The sequence below is a fragment of the Pelecanus crispus genome, chromosome 4, assembly GCF_030463565.1.
Source record: "Pelecanus crispus isolate bPelCri1 chromosome 4, bPelCri1.pri, whole genome shotgun sequence".
In the NCBI taxonomy this organism is placed as follows: Eukaryota; Metazoa; Chordata; class Aves; order Pelecaniformes; family Pelecanidae; genus Pelecanus; species Pelecanus crispus.
The window spans coordinates 51,601,317-51,620,193 of NC_134646.1; the positions used below are offsets into that span (position 1 = coordinate 51,601,317).

Consider the following 18,877-nt stretch of genomic DNA (forward strand, 5'->3'; position numbering starts at 1 on the left):
GAAATAAAGACTTTTTGAAGGGAGACTGCTTAATCTACCTGATAGTATCCAATACCTGTAATCCAGTAACAAATGTTTAGTTACAGTTATACTGAAAAGACTATGCTGTAGTGGAACACAGCAGATCAGATAAATCAGTCTCATGAACTCCGCTAGCTTTGCCATCTAACTGATGCCTCTCAAAATGGCATGTTTTGGAACAATTCCAGAAAAAATAAACCAAATATCTTCTAACATTTATCTTCATTGTATCACCTCATCCAAAGATAGCTGTGCAAACTTAAGTAGGAATTTGTCTCAGCACATGATCATGAAGGAACATCTAATTACATAGTTAATTTCAAGGTAATTTTTTGAAGCTGTGTTGGATGTATATTCTCAAAATAAAACAATTTTGTGAACAAATGGCATATACAGAGGAAGGATATTTGGAGAAAAACTCAAGTGTTTTCTTTTAAAGTTATCATTCTTGCAACATGCAAGGAACATTTTCAGAATTTTACAAGCTGCACAAAAATGGTTTTAAAAATGTATGGAAAGATCAAGACTGAATTGCATACTGACAGACTCATAGACCACTCATAAAAGAGCAGGGAGACTACGAAACTTGAAAATCATAAATTAATATATGTAATTATATATACAGAATATATACAACAGTCCACACAACTGAGTCTCTATACAGACACAAGATTTGAAGCAATTGGTCACAAATGTGGAAAACTAAATCACAATCCGCCATATTCAGAATAGATGACTTACCCAAAAGATAAATTCACAAATTTCTGCCTCAGCTCTAAAATACTACAGAATAAATCCCATATAAAGCTTGGAATTCAGAAAAACTTAGTATCCTTCACTGTATTTAGAGAATGTACTGTTCAAGCTTTATAAAGGGATTGAAGCCAACGTATTGCATTTCTATGGATACTCATTGGATGTTACATGGATACTCCCTAGATAATAGGTCTCCCTCAGATAAGGTAGTCTGACATTGTGTTTGTAAGATATGAAGGGATCCAAAAAGTCTCAGGTGAGATGACTTTAGTAGAAACAACAGTCTGGATTAAGGACAGTTCTTAATACTTTCTCTTGAGAAGTTCTACAGTGCCACTGAAGCTGAAAAGCTTCCTTTTTGCTAAGCCTAAATATGCTAAACTAGGCATACTCTAAACAAATGCATCCATCACCAAAATAAATCTAATTGTGCAGTGTCTGAAATTCTTTGAGGGGCTAGGGGCATTCCTGAGCATTGTACATTTCTGATGATTCATATACTCCTTTAAAATACACAAGTTTCAAAAAAAATGGATTTTGGTCAATGGACTCAGAAATACACCTAGAAAGGGAAGAACCATAAATACTGTGAATTTGTCATGACAAATTTTAACAGCACAGCCCTAAGTCACCCTCCCAACTACAATTTGTATTAATCTTGAAGATGCTAACATAGCTATTAAGAAATAAGACGACTCTATGCACTTAACCACAAACAATTAAAGATCAAATAATCAAATAGGTGGTGAAAACAAATTAACTATTCTGGATGAGGAAAATGGATATTGACAAAAAAAATAAAGAATCAGCCAAACTGGGCACAGTAGATACACAGTATTACACATTTTTTCATATTCTTTCAGGGATAAAGTCAACTGTGGAATAGTGGAATACTCTGACAAAAGAACTAAGAGACTAATTCAGTGACATTACAGGCATCTGTGCAATAGCTAAGGACATGATACAAACTCAGAGAGAATATGAGGAGGCACTGAAGAAAGCAGTGACAGAAAATAGCAAGTTGGATCAGAATAACATCAAAGACATAGTGAAAGAAATCAAATATGTTAACTATATGTTTTCTCCATGGAAAACCAAGCCAATTGACAGAAAAGCTGCAGTCATAGTCTGGTAAAAGACACAGAGTTCTATATGGCACAGAGGTGCTGTGGAAGATTATATTCCCTGCACAGTTAATTCAAATAAAGAATCACTGACTGCCCTGATGAGACAAAAGACCATTCCAGAATGAAGCTGGGAAATGTTCCTGGGAACATAACAAAGTATTGGAACAAGTAAACTCAACAGCACAACAGGGGTGCTACACACAAGCCACTACCATTCAAACAGTGAAGTCCAAAATGGCTTAGGAACTGGGTTTTTACAATACTACAACTGTAGTTGTAACAGGAGACAAACAGTTGTAACATAAGAAAGAAAGAGATTCTCAGCTGAGAAGAAATTACTTATCATTAGACACGTCTCAAAGAAATCAACAAATATATAAACAATATGGGTCAAAATAAAACAAACTGTAGTCAATTCCAGGTGATAATTAATATTTCATTTTCTTGGAAAATACTTCCAAGGTTATGCTGAGCATTACTTCAGTTGAAACAAATTGATCTTAAAGTCATAGACCTATTTCAGTTTGTATAGAAGGGAATCAAAGAGGTCACCCTAGTCCTTTTTCTTCTTCAAATATATGATTAACTCTGCCTATGGTATTCCTATATATAACTGTCTATTCCACCTGTATCTTAAATCAGCGTGTGATCTAATATCTTTCTTGTCCTGGACTAATTTTTTACACTGTCCAAGTCTCATTTACAAAGTATTACAGACTCTTACAGAACTTCACAAGCTCTGAAAACTGAATATCTGTAAGATCCTTTGGCATCTGTGGCATCTTCAGTTCCAAAGTCAAAGGCCTCATGTCCAATTAGGCCTGGACAGAATCATCTCCAGGGAATACATAGGTCCTTAAGAGACAGTCACTACTTTTAAACTACAGCTGAGTCCATATTTTTCTAATACTAGAATTCTGAAAAATCTCATATGGTTGGAATTTTTTGTTCCATACTTAGAAAGGCCTTACTCCTCTTATTTCATTATGTACTTCCGTCGCCTATTTTTTGGTGTTAATAGTTCACATAATGTATATACTACTACTGCTCAAAGGGCTTTACAGTGTATCAAAGAAAACAGTTTAGATCCAAACAATAGTTAGCTGTGTAAGTAAAAGTTATTGGTGACAGAGGAAACTTGCAGTGATTTTTTTTCTGGATTCACAAAACTAGCAAAGGGGAATTTCAGGTGCCTACAAGTTTCAGGTTCAAAGTTATTCTACCATTTGCTCCACTTAAATGAGACTAATTTCAAGACTCGTATTAATCCCTTTTTCCACAGCTCTCCCTCTCAAAACGGTGTTGTACACCATGAAATTTTGAAGGCAATACTGAGTCATTAAAATAAGTAATCTGTCTAGACAATTAACAAAGCATTAGGTCCTGGTTTAAACAGCCTAACTCCAAGCAGACTTTTTTCCAGTGGCCATAATCCAAACAAGAACTTGAAACAGCAAGAAGCAAAGAACATCTGTCAGTAAATCTTTCTAAGACACTTGCAGAGTAATACTGTATTTCAGATGATTCAATTTTTTTTTCTCTACTTACTATAAAATTCTTATCTTTTGAAATTGTTTTGACTGAAGTTATGTTATTGCTGCACTTTCTTTCAGATACTATTATAGTAATTAACTGGAATGCTATCAAGCCTATCTACCTGTGTAGAAAAGACTTACCTTCATAGCTGAACATTCCTGGTATTTCACAATAATTTGTAAACGAAGGGATTTGATGTAGAGGCAGTTTATTCTGAAGTGATAAAGTGTAATTTTTAAAGTCATTGTTTCCTAAGTGTAGCCACAATTTAAAATGACGTAGGGTTTGATGCAGAAAATACCTATAGAAAAAATTGCCTAGGGACTGCAAAAAGCAATAGAAGCCAATGGATTTAGCTATTTTCTACACTGACAGCTTGAAAATAATGACATAAAGCAAAATGTATGAGGGGATCTAATGAAATGTAATGAATTATAAGCTTTGACTAGGAACAAATATGGAAGGAAAGACGTGACAGATAGAAGGACAAAAAAAGAGGAGAACAGTACTGAAAGCAAAAGTCCCAGGGAGAACAAGAAATAGAGGTCACATGTACACAAGTGCTCAGAAATTTAGTATTCAATATATTGATACAGACTGAAAGAGAAAGGTCACTTCTGAACTTTGAGTACAGATATAGAGTCAATGAAGTCTACAGCGAGTTGGGAAGATGGTTCTGGAAGACAATAAGGAAAAGGGCAACTGATGCCCTTTCACTAGAACTTCAATAGAAGATTTTTCAGAAGTTGGATCTTCACAAACAACAACATTGGAGAGCTTGTTGCCATTTGTTGTTGAAGAGCTAGATAAACAACTTAAAACTGCTTGAAAACACCAGAGAAATAAAGGGCAAGAGAAAATGACAAAATGAACTATGCCTACTTGCATTTATTATTCAGTACTTTAGAGCATGCTGGATAACATGCAGTTTTGTTTTAGTTATGAGCAGCAAAATGTTTCATTATCCTTGTCAGATAATGAACAGGTTGGAGAACAGAATTAAATGGATTCCCTTAATACCACAATCTAAAATGGTCAGAAGCCTGGTGGAATCAAGATGTCCTGAACAAAAGAGTAGGTCCTCCTGGAAAGCCTCCTTGTGACAGGGATTATGATGGGGGCTAGTACCATGCACAGCCATCTCTCACAGATGGTGCAGAGGTATCCTTTAAGTAGCTGTACTGTTCTGCATGGTGGCTGAGGACAATTCCAAGTTGGAGCTAAAAACTAAGTTGAATAATTAATTTCAGGGCGAATAAGTCAGGGTACTTATCAAAATCAGGATACTTATCAAATGGCACTAATTGCAAAAAAACTCAACCCAAAATGCTCTGGCCTCTGAAGGGTCCAATTTCTTCTCCAGGAGCAAGAGAAAAGAAAGCAAGAAAGCATGAGAGAGAACAGCACCATTTTGAGGTTGCTAGCTGTATGACACCCAGCAGACTAAAATCACCTTGAAGGACTGAAAGTTTGCAGTGAGGCCCCTTCTGTCCACCATGAGTACTGTAATTATTGCAGCTGTAATCACTGGGTGGGGTGTGGGGCTTCTAATGCTGAGAATGATCTCGGGTAGGACAGACTCCAGCCCTAAGTAACCATGTAGGTACACATGCAAAGAGACTAGTAGCTTACTTCTAATAACTAACTCCACACTTAGACCGGTGAGAGGAAGGTTGGTTTTAGGTTTACTGCCTAATTAGTGCCCCACTATAGATGACATATTAATCTAACTTCTCCAGTTATACTGCATTCCTAACTTGTCAGCTCATCTCTTTTCTTACCTCAGTAGCAGCTCAGTTTCTGAATATAGAAAGCATAATATTATTTTAATTTACAGATGATCATTAGACAGTCCTTTATTTCCAGTAACATTCCAATGTACTAAAAATGACAATTTTTTAGTGTTTCTAGAAAAAGTAGTTGGTCACATACCACATTTGTACTTATCACATGAATATGTGGAAATGCTCATACAAAATAAATTCTTAAAATAATGTTAATAAATATTCAGAATGGGTTTTAGCTTAAATTAAACATATACTGGAGCTGCCACCCAGTGTTACTACTGGAAATTCCATTTAGTTTGTTGGAATACCTGTGTAAGAGAGTAGACCAAAAAAACGACACAAGCAAATTCATGATTTGGAGATTTATTTGCAAGACAAGCAAGTTTCATGTTTTTGAGTGAAGTAAGCAAACATTCTGTCCAGTCATCACAAGGAACAGTCAGCAAATCAAAAGACACAAACAGCTGAAATCTCTGTGAAATTTGAATCTGATCAAGACAGTTTTCTGAGTAAATATGGGGACAGGACATAATATGAATATCCGAATGTAAGCAAAATATCATAGAAATTAATTCACTGTTTTGGCAGTAGTCTACAAAGTTATCTCCGCACAAGAAAGATGTGGTCAGGCAGCTAGACTCCAGTAAGCATTCTGGCAGCAAAGCCAGAAGACCCACCAGAAAAGCTTTCAATGAAGGGATACATTACTATTGTGATAAATGGAATACCCCAATACACAACAAGCACCACCAACAGCAGATTGCAAATTCTATCTTCACTAGGTTGCTTCAACTTAGCTTATTTGCTTCTTTTTTTCCATTCATACTTACGCATTTACATGTTTGTCAGATTCAGCCATATCTTTAGGGCATGTTTTAGATAACGATCTCTGCAAGCAGTACTAACAAGGTGCAAGGACAAGCTTTGTACATCTGTATAATTTCCCCTAGATTGTCACTGAGTATGCATTAGAAATTCCTCCCAGGAATAATTGCAAAAGCAGCACTCAACCTCCTTTTAAAATGCTAGTATTCGTAATGTCCCTAAGAACAGTGCAGCATCTCCGTATTCTATTAGTATAGAGTGTATTAAAAAAAGCTTTCACAGAATGTGTAATGGATCCCATAAGGGAGAGACCTAAGTCAATAACAACACTAAAACAAGAGTTTTTCAGACAAAAACTGACAGATCTACCCTCAATGGAAAACTGCAGGGGAAAAAAGAAAAAAAAAAAACCTTCAGCAGAAAACAATTTAACAAGCATAGTGCAAAGTTATTCTTCAATATAGGAGTGGTCATCTTCATGCCATCTTCAGCATAATACCAAGTGGGTATGGATTGTCCAAAGAAAAAGTACAAATGTATAATGAACAGAAGCAGGACAAATTCCTAGGAATGCCCAAAAATAATTGAACAAAAGTGGGTATGTTAGGTAGACACAAAATACCATTGGAGGAGAGCATCTATGAACAAGACAAGTATTATACCATAAAAACTATGAAAATCGAGGCAGGTTTCCAGCAACTAACAAAATGTTCATAGTTGACAATCTTATCAGGCACTACAGAGATTCCCAGTAGTGAGATACACTGAATGGACAAGAGAAAAAGGAATCAGGAGGCGAGCTGCAAAAAACAGAAGTAGGATGTACACCAATTTGTAAAAGAAGCTGCAAAAGAAATGCCCAATTATTTGCTAAAAACAATGTTTGAAAACCTTTACTGCAAGAAAGTGCAAGAAAATCTGACTGCATTTTGAGCTCTACATTAGGTATTTAATATATGCTGAGACACAAATCTGGTTCTACTGTCTTCTGCATACTTACCAGTATACAGAGGAGGAAAAACAGGAAAAGCTGTTTTACCCAGCCTGATGGGGATTACTGTTAACTCTGTAGTCCTGGATGCTTACATGCAGAATAGTTAGAATGAGCTTGGCCAGTGAAAGCTGTGTTTATGTGACACTCATTGATACAACAATCCCTGTGGTAGCTGTTGCAATAAGCATGAATTACAGAAGCATTGACACTGTTCTAATTTATACCATGAACTAAACCCACCACCTGTGTCTAGGTGGAGGAAAGATAAGAAAACATTGCTGTCCTTCCTTCCTGTCAGAAATGCTGAATATTGTTCTCCTGCAAGTGAGATCTCCTCATTTCTAGCGAGAGCGTGTACAGTCACAAACAGTATACAGAAATTTGAGTTACAATGTGCCAGTGGATGCTGCGTTGGGGAGGGGGGGGGGGGAAGTACTTTCTGAAAAAATACCCAAATAATTAGAGGAAATGTTTCTAGGTGCATCTATATCTGTAAATTCATAAAACCAACGTACCCCACAAAATGGAACAACCTTTGGTACAAATACCTTCTGCAACATGGTAAAAAACAGTAGAATTTATGTATGCTTTGATATAAATGCGTTTCTGTATATCCCCAAACCAAGACATAGCCAATACTAAGAAAATCCTTAGCAACAGATGTTGAAACGTGTTACATCATCAGGAAGGAAGAATAAGATGGGTTTATGAGGCACTGCAGAGATTCTCAACAGTACGGTTTCTTAGACAAGAAAAAAAATCTAGAGAAGAGCTGAAAAGATAGTGGTCAGTGATAGGCAGATTGATGAGAGAGATTTCCAAAGGAACACCATACATATACATGATGATGATGTATTTGGCAGCAGAACCACCAGACGATCTGTACAATGAGGCTATAGCAGCAAAACCCCAATTCTGAAGTTTATTCTGCCTAATGAACTTGCCTGAATGATATTAGAGAACTATGAGTTTCTAGAAAGCAGAAGAGGACAAAGATAATATCAAGGATAAACTGACATGATCTGACCAGACAACTCTAGTACAAACAAACTGTCCTTGACCTAAGTAACATAATTGCCATTTGTTAAACAAAAAAAAAAACCAAAAACCCAAACCTCTAGAAAGGACAGCACTGCAGTAGTAGGTGGTCTCTTGCATTTTCTTTATTCCCAGGGGTTCTTGAAGCATCATTTCTCAGACTTAATAGCTTGCATACCTACTATACATGAAACTGTAATGCTTCCCATGCTTCCCATGATGCACCCACGTCAGGATATATAGATCAGGCACTTAGGACCCTGACCTGTAATCAGCTTTATCGCAAGGATACCAGTGATCCAACAAAAATCCTGTTCTGACTCCAAAGTTACGGTAAAGACTTCTCTGCTTAGCACACTCTGGGTTTAAGATCATTAGCAGTACCGCAGCCTTCTTACTCATGGGCAAGCATTACAGCCAAAAAAGTGAAAGGAGACGCACTCACCTTGGTAGGAGGTTTGCTATTGATTTCAGTAAAACCAGGATTTTGCTTTTAGGGAAGGTGTTTCCAGAGATGAGGCATACTCCTGGGGTTAGTGCTCTCTCGCAGAAAGGGAAAAGTTATTTTGTAAACAGACTAACAGAATTTAATATCCACCTTTTTTTGACTAGCAAAATGGCAGCCAGGAGATGATGTTTTTATTCTCACTCATTACAAGAACAGAGAGATGTTAAGTAACAGCGGTACAATAGCAAAAACATATAAACTGACAGAAAATACACGTAGGCAGTGAGAATACCCTTCTTCAGTTGGAATAAAGAGAAAAAGCTATAACTTAAGGTGAAGGGTGATCCTGACAGGATTTGCATGAACACCTGCTACAACTGGAAATTGGACTTGATGATCGAGAAGGTTCCTTTCAATCCTTTGTTCTAAGTGAGAACTAATTCAGTACCATAGATTCAGGGAAGGCTGGGAGATGTAATATGGCATAATGGAAATGTGGGGAAGAACCTAGATTCTGCATAGTAAGTTGCAATTATGTGAACCTGCATGTTAGGTGCAGGCATTACAGTACATTACAATACTCAAATTACAGAGGGCAGACCCCAGAATTACACACACAGAGATAATCTGGAGACATACCTTTAATGTAAATAATTACTATAATTAAGACAGAACATATTAATGCAAAATACACATAAACTGTTAAGAAAAACAGGTGGGGTTCTTTTATTTATAGGCCATTAATTCTTCATCCAAAATGAAAACAAGAATGCAACTGAAGTAACTGATTCATTCGCATTTACGCAAATTTCGATTCTTCATAATATACAAGTCCCATATTTTCAACAATATCCAGTCTCAACATAAGTCTGTGGATGCTGTTACTTAAAAAAAAAAATATATATCCAAAGAGTGCTGAAGGATGATAAAAAGGCATTGCAATTCTTCATTTTATGAGCGACTTTGTGATGTTTCACTGAAGGGGCAAATAGTGGCTGTTAATAAGGAAAATTCACATAAAGAGGTACTTTCCTTTCAATATCTCTAACACAAGAAAAGTCCATACCATAACTGTATTGGGCTCAGAATACTCTTTCACCTCCTAAAATGTAATCACTTATTTTCTCCCCAACACAGACAGGGAGAGGAATGTGTCCTTAAAAATCAAGTAAGACTAGGGAATAGAAAACTGTTCATCACTCAGTCTGGAAAACAGGAACATCAAATGAAATCCATAGCTACTACCCAGGGGGAAAAGGACATTGATAATTCTTCCCCAAAACACATGCAAAGATAGGTATCTGCTGAAACTTCCCTAGGGTGTGACTGGGTACCGATTTCCAAGGCTGATTCCTGTTATTCATGCCCATTCATCACTTTGGCCAATGGCTACAGAGTTGGCCATCTTGTCTGGCTAAATAACACAGTACTGACTGTTGCACTATAACCACACTAGGCTAATACTCAGGTTCAGCTGAAATGGCCTACTACCAAAAGCAATGTTACCAACTGACCTCGCACAAAACCAAGCACCAAGGGAAGAGCTGACCTCTGTTGGCACAGGGACAGAGTACCTCTGCTTGGTAACCTTTCCCTGAAGACCAATTAGTTTTGCTAACCCTGCATCTGCCTTCCAAAAGCAAAGCCAAGGTGATATGATGTAAACAGACCTTGTATTTCAGCATTACACGTAGAATCACATGTACACATCATGTAGAATGGGGTTTCTGTAGGCCAAAATGAAAAAATTATATATTCTGTCCAACTTATACAAAGGTAGCTAAATAGTCTGTTTAAAGGTGTGGACAGAAAAATAAAATATAATTAACCTAAAACCATCCATAAACCTCTCCAGCTGGTTAGTGTATTTGAATAGAGAATTCCAGTGCTTAGTCACACACAGCAGGGTTTGAAGACAGCTGTTTCTAGTCTCTCTTTTGTTTTAGACAGCAGAGGACCTTAGGGGAGATTAGAGAGTCTGAGTGAAGCATTGAAGGACTTTCTTAGAACTCTAGCAATGGAAAAGATGAGTTGTCCCCCACAATCCAAAAAAACCCCAGCCTCCTGCCCTGCCAAACCCAGACAACTTAATTCAAGTCCCTTACTCAAGTATAGCACTCTGGAATAATCAAGAGCTGCATTTTTATGATCCTCAATAAGGTAATAATTATTCTTCAAAAAGCATATCTAATGATATGATCTGGTACTATATTAGGTCATTTATAAAATGAAAAGAATGAGATAAAAAATCTTTTACTTCTGGTGCTAGGTGTTTCTTCAAGGAAGGTGTATAAGTTTGCTTTCCCTTTACAGATAATGAACTTCATTAAAAAAAAGAACTATAGGACACAAAACTTTGTACACTTACTGGTTGTTTATTACCACAAAACTATTCAGAAGCTACAGAAGTCACTATTTAAAAGTTATAAACAGACTTACTGATTATACCTTTGTTTCTGCTCTACTTGGAAAAAGAAAAGATTAAAAAGTTTGCAGCATGCTTATTGTCTGAATTTAAGGGTATCGGTAAAGGTTTTGTTTTGGTTTGGTTTTTTTTTGTATATTTTATCCATCCTTAAAACTACAAAGATAATCAGACCTTTATTTTGTCATGCAAGGTAGGAACCTGGATTATCCCACTGAACTGTAGTACTGCCCACCTTTGTGAGTTCAGGATTTTGAAAGACGACTTCAGTAGCAGCATTTGTATTATAGTCCTGAGCATTATTTAACTACATATGTTAAATACATGTTTATTTGTTCATTAAATAAGCAAACATTAAAACATTAACAAATGTTATTCTGCTGTCCTGAAGCATTCTTAGTAACACCTGTCCTCCTGAAATAGAGGTTGGTAATTGTTTCTCAGGAGTGGGAAATGTGGAATTTGAGGCAGCTCACGGATGTGTGTAGAAGAAAAATTGTCAACAGCAAGAGTGACAAGGTTCTTATTGAGGATGCAAAATTAAACTGGGATACACAGCATTGAATTGACACTGCAACATTTTTATTGCCCTAGGAAAGCAAGCCTCATTGTACAAACAGAATGGATATTGTCGTATCAGCATTGGATAACTGTTGGTAGCATTTTCTGTCACTTAGCTAGACCTGATGTCTTACGCTAGAAAGACATGAAGTATCTATGTTATAACAAAATAAGAAAGTGGCTAGTGTAAAAAGAAATAGAACAGGGAAAAGAGTAGAAGCAGATCAGAAATTGCTAATGAAAAGAATAAAGATGAAAAAATCTTAATGAGAAAAGGGAGACCCCCCCCTCCAAACAATAACCTAAAAAGAGACAGCAAATAGTATAGCTTATCAGTACTGTTATCTGCTGGCAGCAGCAAATTAAAAAAAGCAGTGCCTCTAAAAGCTTCAGAATGCAGAATCTTGCAGAAAGAATAAACAGCTGAGTTTAACAGACATATTAGTAAGAATAGAGTATTAATTATTTGAAATACTCCTCTCTACCTTTGGTCACAGTGCCATTTCAACAGGTTTCTGAAGTAAACCTTTGATTCCATAAATTATTCAATCGAAACCAGTCTGAGGAACAGCTTTATTTAAACTGTATGTTTATGCTCAGTTATGCTCAACAACTGGCAAAGTTCAGGATCTCCGCTAGACATTTTCCCTTCTCCCAAACAGCTTACCATTTTTAATACTGGAAGTTATTCATGTCTGAAATAATGTTCCTTGCCATCAACATCTCAGTTTTCATCAGAACCCTGAGTTTGTGCTACAACTTGATCTTCTACAAGTTATCTCCCTTGAGTCAAATACTTGTTGGGCTACCCATTTTCTCTCAGGGCACAAAAAGAAGTCCAAGGATCACCTGTAACAAAAAGAATGATTCCATTAGTCTGAATTCACAACAGGAGTTTCATTTATTAGATAAAACAATCTTTAATAGAGCATTTAACATTATAATTTTAAAACTAAAAAACCAAAACATCATCAAGAACAGTTATATTCTGAACAGGCTGATGAGATCTCCAATCTGATTATCAAAAGATAGTTCCATTCTTATATTTAAAATTTATATTCTAGAAAATGCACTAAACAAGGAACACTCTTCAACTAGATTCTTACACCACTCAAACCAAAACCCAGGGCTAGTTTGAAAAGCCTCCAAAATAAAATTCTTCCTGATAGATCCCATCCCCCAATTCTGCAATGGCTGTACCATTTTACAAATACTGGATTTGAAAAAAAAAAAAAAAAAGGTAAGTAGCTGTGTTTCTTGGTTCTTCCATAAGTGACTTCACTGATCTTACAAATTTTGGTCAAGGATTACTCTTGAGTTCATTATTCTTTTGAGCACTCACAGAGTCTTTACAGAACTGTTTGGACCTAATGCAGCTGAGGCAGATTTAGCATACAAACATTGTTTTGACCCTTTTTCATTGCCTTCTCATTCAGAAAAGTAGTTAACACACATACTTAAGTTTAAGCAAGTGTGCAGTCCTAGTGAAGCTAGCTGTATCTTGCTGCTCTAGAGCCCTGGGGCCTCAGCAATGTCAGACTTCCTCTCTGCCTTCTTCACTAGTAACAAAAAAAGAGTTTTAGCAACAAAACATTTTGGCCAAGAGCATGGAAAACTGGGAAAAAGTACAAAACCCCAAAGGCATCTAGCACAGAACAGAGATTGGCGAGAAGGGGGTAAATGCAGCTTTCTGCTGTGATGTGGTAGGTGCTAGTTACCGGCTCGGCACCAGTCCCTGTGTTACCCCAACTCGTGTCAGGTGTTAGCAGGCAGGACAGGCACAGAAGAGGAGGGATGAGGGGTGAGACTGCTGGGGCTCTCTTCTTGCCTGCTGGAGGCTCCCTTCCAACCCAGGAGTCTGTTGGAGGGGTAGCCAGGGCACCTCTGGACCTCACCACATAAAGCACCCAGAAAAAAACAACACACCAGGCCAAGAGAACAGTTTCAAAAGGAAGAGAGAGAAAAACAAGAGGGATAATAGCACTCAAGAGCTTTCTTCATTGACCTTAAGAATGGTCCAGTCCTGCCATCACTAAGTATCCAAATCTTCCATCACCAAAATGATAGGCACATGATAACTGACATTTTAATGTAACAAGCAGTAAACTAAGCTCCACTGTCAAAGACTTACAACTGCGCCCTCACCTTGTTCTTGATGCAATGTTTTTCTTAGTGCGGGTAACAACGAAGGCATAAGGATACCAGCAATCACTGAATTTGTGTGTAATATTGCATAAATCAGTTGAAATGATCTCTTCAGTTTTCTGAGATGCTCTAATCCAATGTTGATAGTTTCAAGTAAAACTCCACTTGTTGCACAAGTACTAGTATTTCTTTAATCCACCTTCCCTAAGGCTAGCTATTTCATCTTTTTGGGGTGGAACCTTTGTTGAATGACCTTATTTCTGATCTATGCATATTAGCAATGAAAAGTGAGACACACTAGGATTATGTACGCCAAACTTCTTTTTTAAATGAGCTATTCTCATTCTTTTTAAAATTAATTATTAAAGAAAGCACATCAGTTTAAAGTTCAAGCCACATGAACGTACTATCAAGATATGGGCATTAAAATCCTTATGCCTTGAGTGTTTCCCTTGAGCTTTGTTTCCAAGTTAAAAGATCACAGACATCATAAACCAAATTCAGTCTTTGTGTAGGCCAGCATTAAATCACAGCTGTTCCCATCAGGACTGAACTGGTGTCAGGCACCTGTTAGATTACAAAGCCACCATCCAAAAAAAAAAAAAAAGACCAGAACTATGAAACTTATTACAAGGCAAGTACATTAAATAAAAGAGGATCCTACCAGTTGCATCATCAGCTTCTGTGTCTAGAAGAGCATCTACTGAAGCCATGCTTGTGACTATGAAGGAGTCTGTAGTATCAGACACTCCTCGCTTGCTGTGACCAACTTCTTTGAGATACTGACTCCTCTGCTTTGAGCAGTGCCTTTTACTAACCTTCTGACTGTCAAGAAGGTTACACCACTTGTTGAGAAGGTTTTTCTAGGCCTTCCTACTATTCCCCAATGCACTTTTTAAATCATAAGTCCACAGGTTCAATCTGTAGTTATCTTCCAAAAATATTTATATAATAGAGAGTGGGAGAGAGATGCAAGATGTTTTCCCCCACCAAATCCACCTTTTTGGTAAAGTGTTAAATACTCCTTATTTCTGTTAGTCCTCTCTTGCAAAGGAAGGAAGTCTTCAGTGAGATACATTTTTCTTCAGGAGGTATCTTCTGTTCCTCCCTGACCTTTTTCCAGTGGAATTTTCATCCTGTGTCCTTTTTCCTCAATAAATGTGCCAGCAAGAGACTTATTAATACAGGTTGTTGGAAAATCAGAAGTTTCTTTCTTATTACAGCTCTGTAAAAAGTTGTAACTGTTTTTATAATTATCAAGGTATATATTAATTGTATGTATAAATCAGATTATTTTCAATGTAATCTCTTCCTGAATAATCTGAATTGGTGTAAACAAGACTTAGGAAACTTTATTTTTCATACTCACAAATATTAGGACACGGTTTTCTAAATACTTACGCCTCATCATAAGTTTACTCGCCTGAGTAACCTGTTCTTAATTCAATGCCAAGTTTAATAGTGGTGCTCACATAAGTGAAGTTATGCCCAGGCATAGGGTTTTGCAGGATTAGTCAAAAACACTGCACACCTTTTTGAAGCTTATTAATGACGTTCTTTCTAAAGTTTCATTTTATTAATGTACTGAAAAAAATCTGTACTTTGAAGAAAAAAATTTAAAAACTTATTACTATTTATTTTTTCCTGAAACAGACTATCAACTATTTCCTATCTTGTACCAAGTATCTACTTGTTTTAAGTAATCCTTAATTTCAGAGGATCAAACAGTATCTAGTTCATATTCCAGTCTAAAATGATTTATGTTCAGAAGAATACTCTATTCTCCTTGCTGTAGGAGATAACTTGCCAGTTTGCTGCAGTTCTTAACAGCCACTATGACAGAAAAGGCAAGAACAAGAAATGTAGTAAGAGTGAGCAAGCGAGCACGTGTCAGGATTCAAGAGGGATTATGCGAGATCTACAGTAGAGAATATGCGCACACATAGAGCCCAATGATTCAGTTATGTTTCCAGAAAACAGGCACCACGTTTATTTCAGACTTATTACCAGACATGTCTGTATTGCTGACTCCCCACAGAAGTGCTGAAGCATATATGCAGTAATTAAGGGGGAGGAGAATATCACCCTTTCCCCTGGACTATCCCCAGTCACATGCCTATCTCAACCCTTTCTGCCTCTGCCTGAAAATATCCCAGGGAACAAGGGTAGTCAAGCACTGACTTGGACTTCTGGAGTCTGATTCTCCTCTCAAATATATAGTATCACAGTGTGTAACCCTGCCAGCTCCAGTGAATGAAATTTCTGTCAATGAAAGCAAGAAGAGAATATAGCTTTTAGAATTTACATCACTGGCAACAGTAGGGAGAAAAAAATAAAATCTGTTAGCCTTCGTTTTGACATTCCACTATGGCTGAATAAAACTGAAATGTACGATCCATTAGAATTACCTGACTTAACCTTCAAAAGTTCAGCATGCCACTGTTTGCCAGAGTGCAATATTAGCTACCTTTATTAGACTAGCTTATAGCAAAGCCCAGGCTCAAGTTCCCCCTCAGATAAATTTTAAACCACTAGATAATGAATATAGTGGAGTTATAGTAAGGAACCTGACAGCCAGTTGTGAAAAAAAAAAAAAAATAAAAGCAGCATCTCAATTGTCATGGAGTGAAATTGTGCTTTCATTAACAACGCAGCTCTCTTCACATGCTCCCATGTTTTTTTTCAATGAAAGATGCATAGGGTTTTGAATGCACAGATTTGGTACACGTGCGCAGCAGCTGGTCTGACATGATAAAGCAGAATGAATCTGAAGAACTTCCTGGCTGTCTGAGCTATAATACATGAACTAAGAGGGATTTACTCAATAGACCATCACAGAATCTATCCTGTCAAAATTAGAGATTTTTTTTTTTTTAAGAATGTGCCTAAATCTGTTTTCTGTCAGGTGTTTCCCATTCCCCAAAGACCTAGATAGCAAGTAGAAGGTGGACAAAGAAAATGAAATGACTGGTGTTTGTTTGGGTTTTTTCCCCCCCTGAATCCTGCAATGTCCGTAACTTCATGTTTGCTTGATTTGAAGCTCCAGCCATAGTATTTGTTACTGGAGACGTTTCTGTAACTCAAAGAAAATGGATCAGAAGAATAGCATCCAGCAGGCGCAGACACACACTGTATGCCACAGCAGCATCCCCAGTGCCACGTCTAAATTTCATTCTTAAGTAAGGCTTACTTGCCTTTCTTTTTTGCTAGGTGGGAACCATCGAGAGCTCAAAATAGCACCACGATTCGGTGGCGGGCGCTAAAAATATCCTTACCCGCTGGATCCCCGACTCGGTAGGAAGGATGAAGCCCTCGGCACCTGTCACAGCCTGCGGGCGCTGCAGCTGGGGACGAAGGCGAAGGGCGCCCAGCCCTGGAGTTGCGCGCCCGGACAAAGTTTCAGCGGCAGACGAAGGCGGCCTCGGCGCCGCGCCCCCCCGCCCCCCACCCCGGCCGGACCCCCCGGGCCTCCCCGCCGCCCCTTACCCGCGTTCCGCAGCTTCTTGTTGCGGTAAACGGAGAGGATGACCAGGAGGTTGCCCAGCAGGTCCACCACGATGGTGAAGATGAGGATGGCGGCCAAGGCGGCGGTCACCCAGGGCGGCCGGCGCGGGGCGCCCTCGGCCGGCGGCTCCCGCGGGAGGACGGAGCTGTTCAGGTCGCTCCCGTTCACTCTCATCCTGCCGCCGCCGCCGCCGCCGCCGCCTCCCAGGGCAGAGCCGGGGGTCCGGGGCGGGGGTCCCGGCCGCCGCCGCGGGGCTGCCCGCCCTAGGGCGGCGCGGGGCTGGCGGGAGCGGGCGCTCCTCCCATAGCCGCCGCCGCTCCGGCTCGGAAGTTTCCCCGAAGCGTGCATGTGGCGCGGCGGGACACTTTTATAGCCTCCCCCGCGCCCACCGCCCCGCCCGCCGCCGCCGCCGCCGCCGCCAGGTGACACCGACCCGCCCCCGCGCCGGCACGTGCGCGGCCGGGGGGTTCCAGCTGCCGCGCGGCAGCGGCGGCGGCGCCACAGCGCCCCCCCGCGGCACCCGCCCGGCGCGGCGGCCCCATTCACGCGCGCGCCCCGCTTCCCCCCCATTCACGCTCCCGGCCGCTCCATTCAGCGCGCGCGGCTCCATTCAGCGCCGGCGGCGCGAGGGGGATGGCTGGGCTTTGCTCTCTGCCGCTACGGGGCTTCGCAGCGCTCGCGCCTATTTTTAGCTCCCCTGGTTAACGCCGTCTCTTAATGAGGCGCGCGCTGAGCTCCCCTCCCCTCCCCCCGCCCCCGTCTGTATTTAACAGCTCACTCGCGCGGTAACGTGAGCGCGGCGAGGAACCCCCCGCCGGGGAGTGGGGCGCTGCTGCTATAAAAAGCTCCTCGCGAAGCCGCGCTCGCGGCGGGCGTCTGAGGACCCGCGTCCACCACGTGCCGCCGCGGCACGGGGGCGGCGGGGAGGGACGCACCGCCCCGGCAGTCCCCCCTTTCCTCCCCCACCGCCCCGGCAGCCCCCACCCCCCCCCCTTTCCTCCCCCACCGCCCCGGCAGCCCCCACCCCCCCCTTTCCTCCCTCACCGCCCCGGCAGCCCCCACCCCCCCCCCCTTTCCTCCCTCACCGCCCCGGCAGCCCCACCCGCCCCCTTCCTCCCTCACCGCCCCGGCAGCCCCCACCCCCCCCCTTTTCCTCCCTCACCGCCCCGGCAGCCCCACCCGCCCCCTTCCTCCCTCACCGCCCCGGCAGCCCCCACCCCCCCCCCTTTCCTCCCTCACCGCCCCGGCAGCCCCACCCGCCCCCTTCCTCCCTCACCGCCCCGGCAGCCCCCCACCCCCCCCTTTCCTCCCCCACCGCCCCGGCAGCCCCCACCCCCCCCTTTCCTCCCTCACCGCCCCGGCAGCCCCCACCCCCCCCCCCTTTCCTCCCTCACCGCCCCGGCAGCCCCACCCGCCCCCTTCCTCCCTCACCGCCCCGGCAGCCCCCACCCCCCCCACCCCCGTTCCTCCTCCCGGCAGCGCGGGCCAGCTGCACGCCACAGATAAAGGAGCCCGGGGGGGTCTGGCTCTGCCGCTCCCCAAAAGCAGCGCGGAGGGAACAGGGAGCCATTGCCCAACCTCGTGAGGAGGAATGAATGGGGTACCCCCCTCACCCCCATCGTACGGTGGGTGTTCCGGTAAAAAAAAAAAAAAAAAAAGTAAGAGGCACTTCTGACTGTAATAACGGCACTGAACCTTCTCGCTGGCGT

General features: G+C 41.0%; 1 protein-coding gene across 1 annotated transcript in view; it reads right to left on the bottom strand.

Annotated features, from left to right (window-relative positions):
- Nucleotides 1–17,342, bottom strand: part of MTNR1A (melatonin receptor 1A) — a 57,133-nt gene extending 39,791 nt beyond the window's left edge. Inside the window, exon 1 of the mRNA XM_075709311.1 lies at nucleotides 17,150–17,342. Within this exon, the coding sequence (XP_075565426.1) occupies nucleotides 17,150–17,342 (193 nt within the window). The remainder of the gene's footprint in view (nucleotides 1–17,149) is intronic.
- Nucleotides 17,343–18,877: the final 1,535 nt, after the last annotated feature.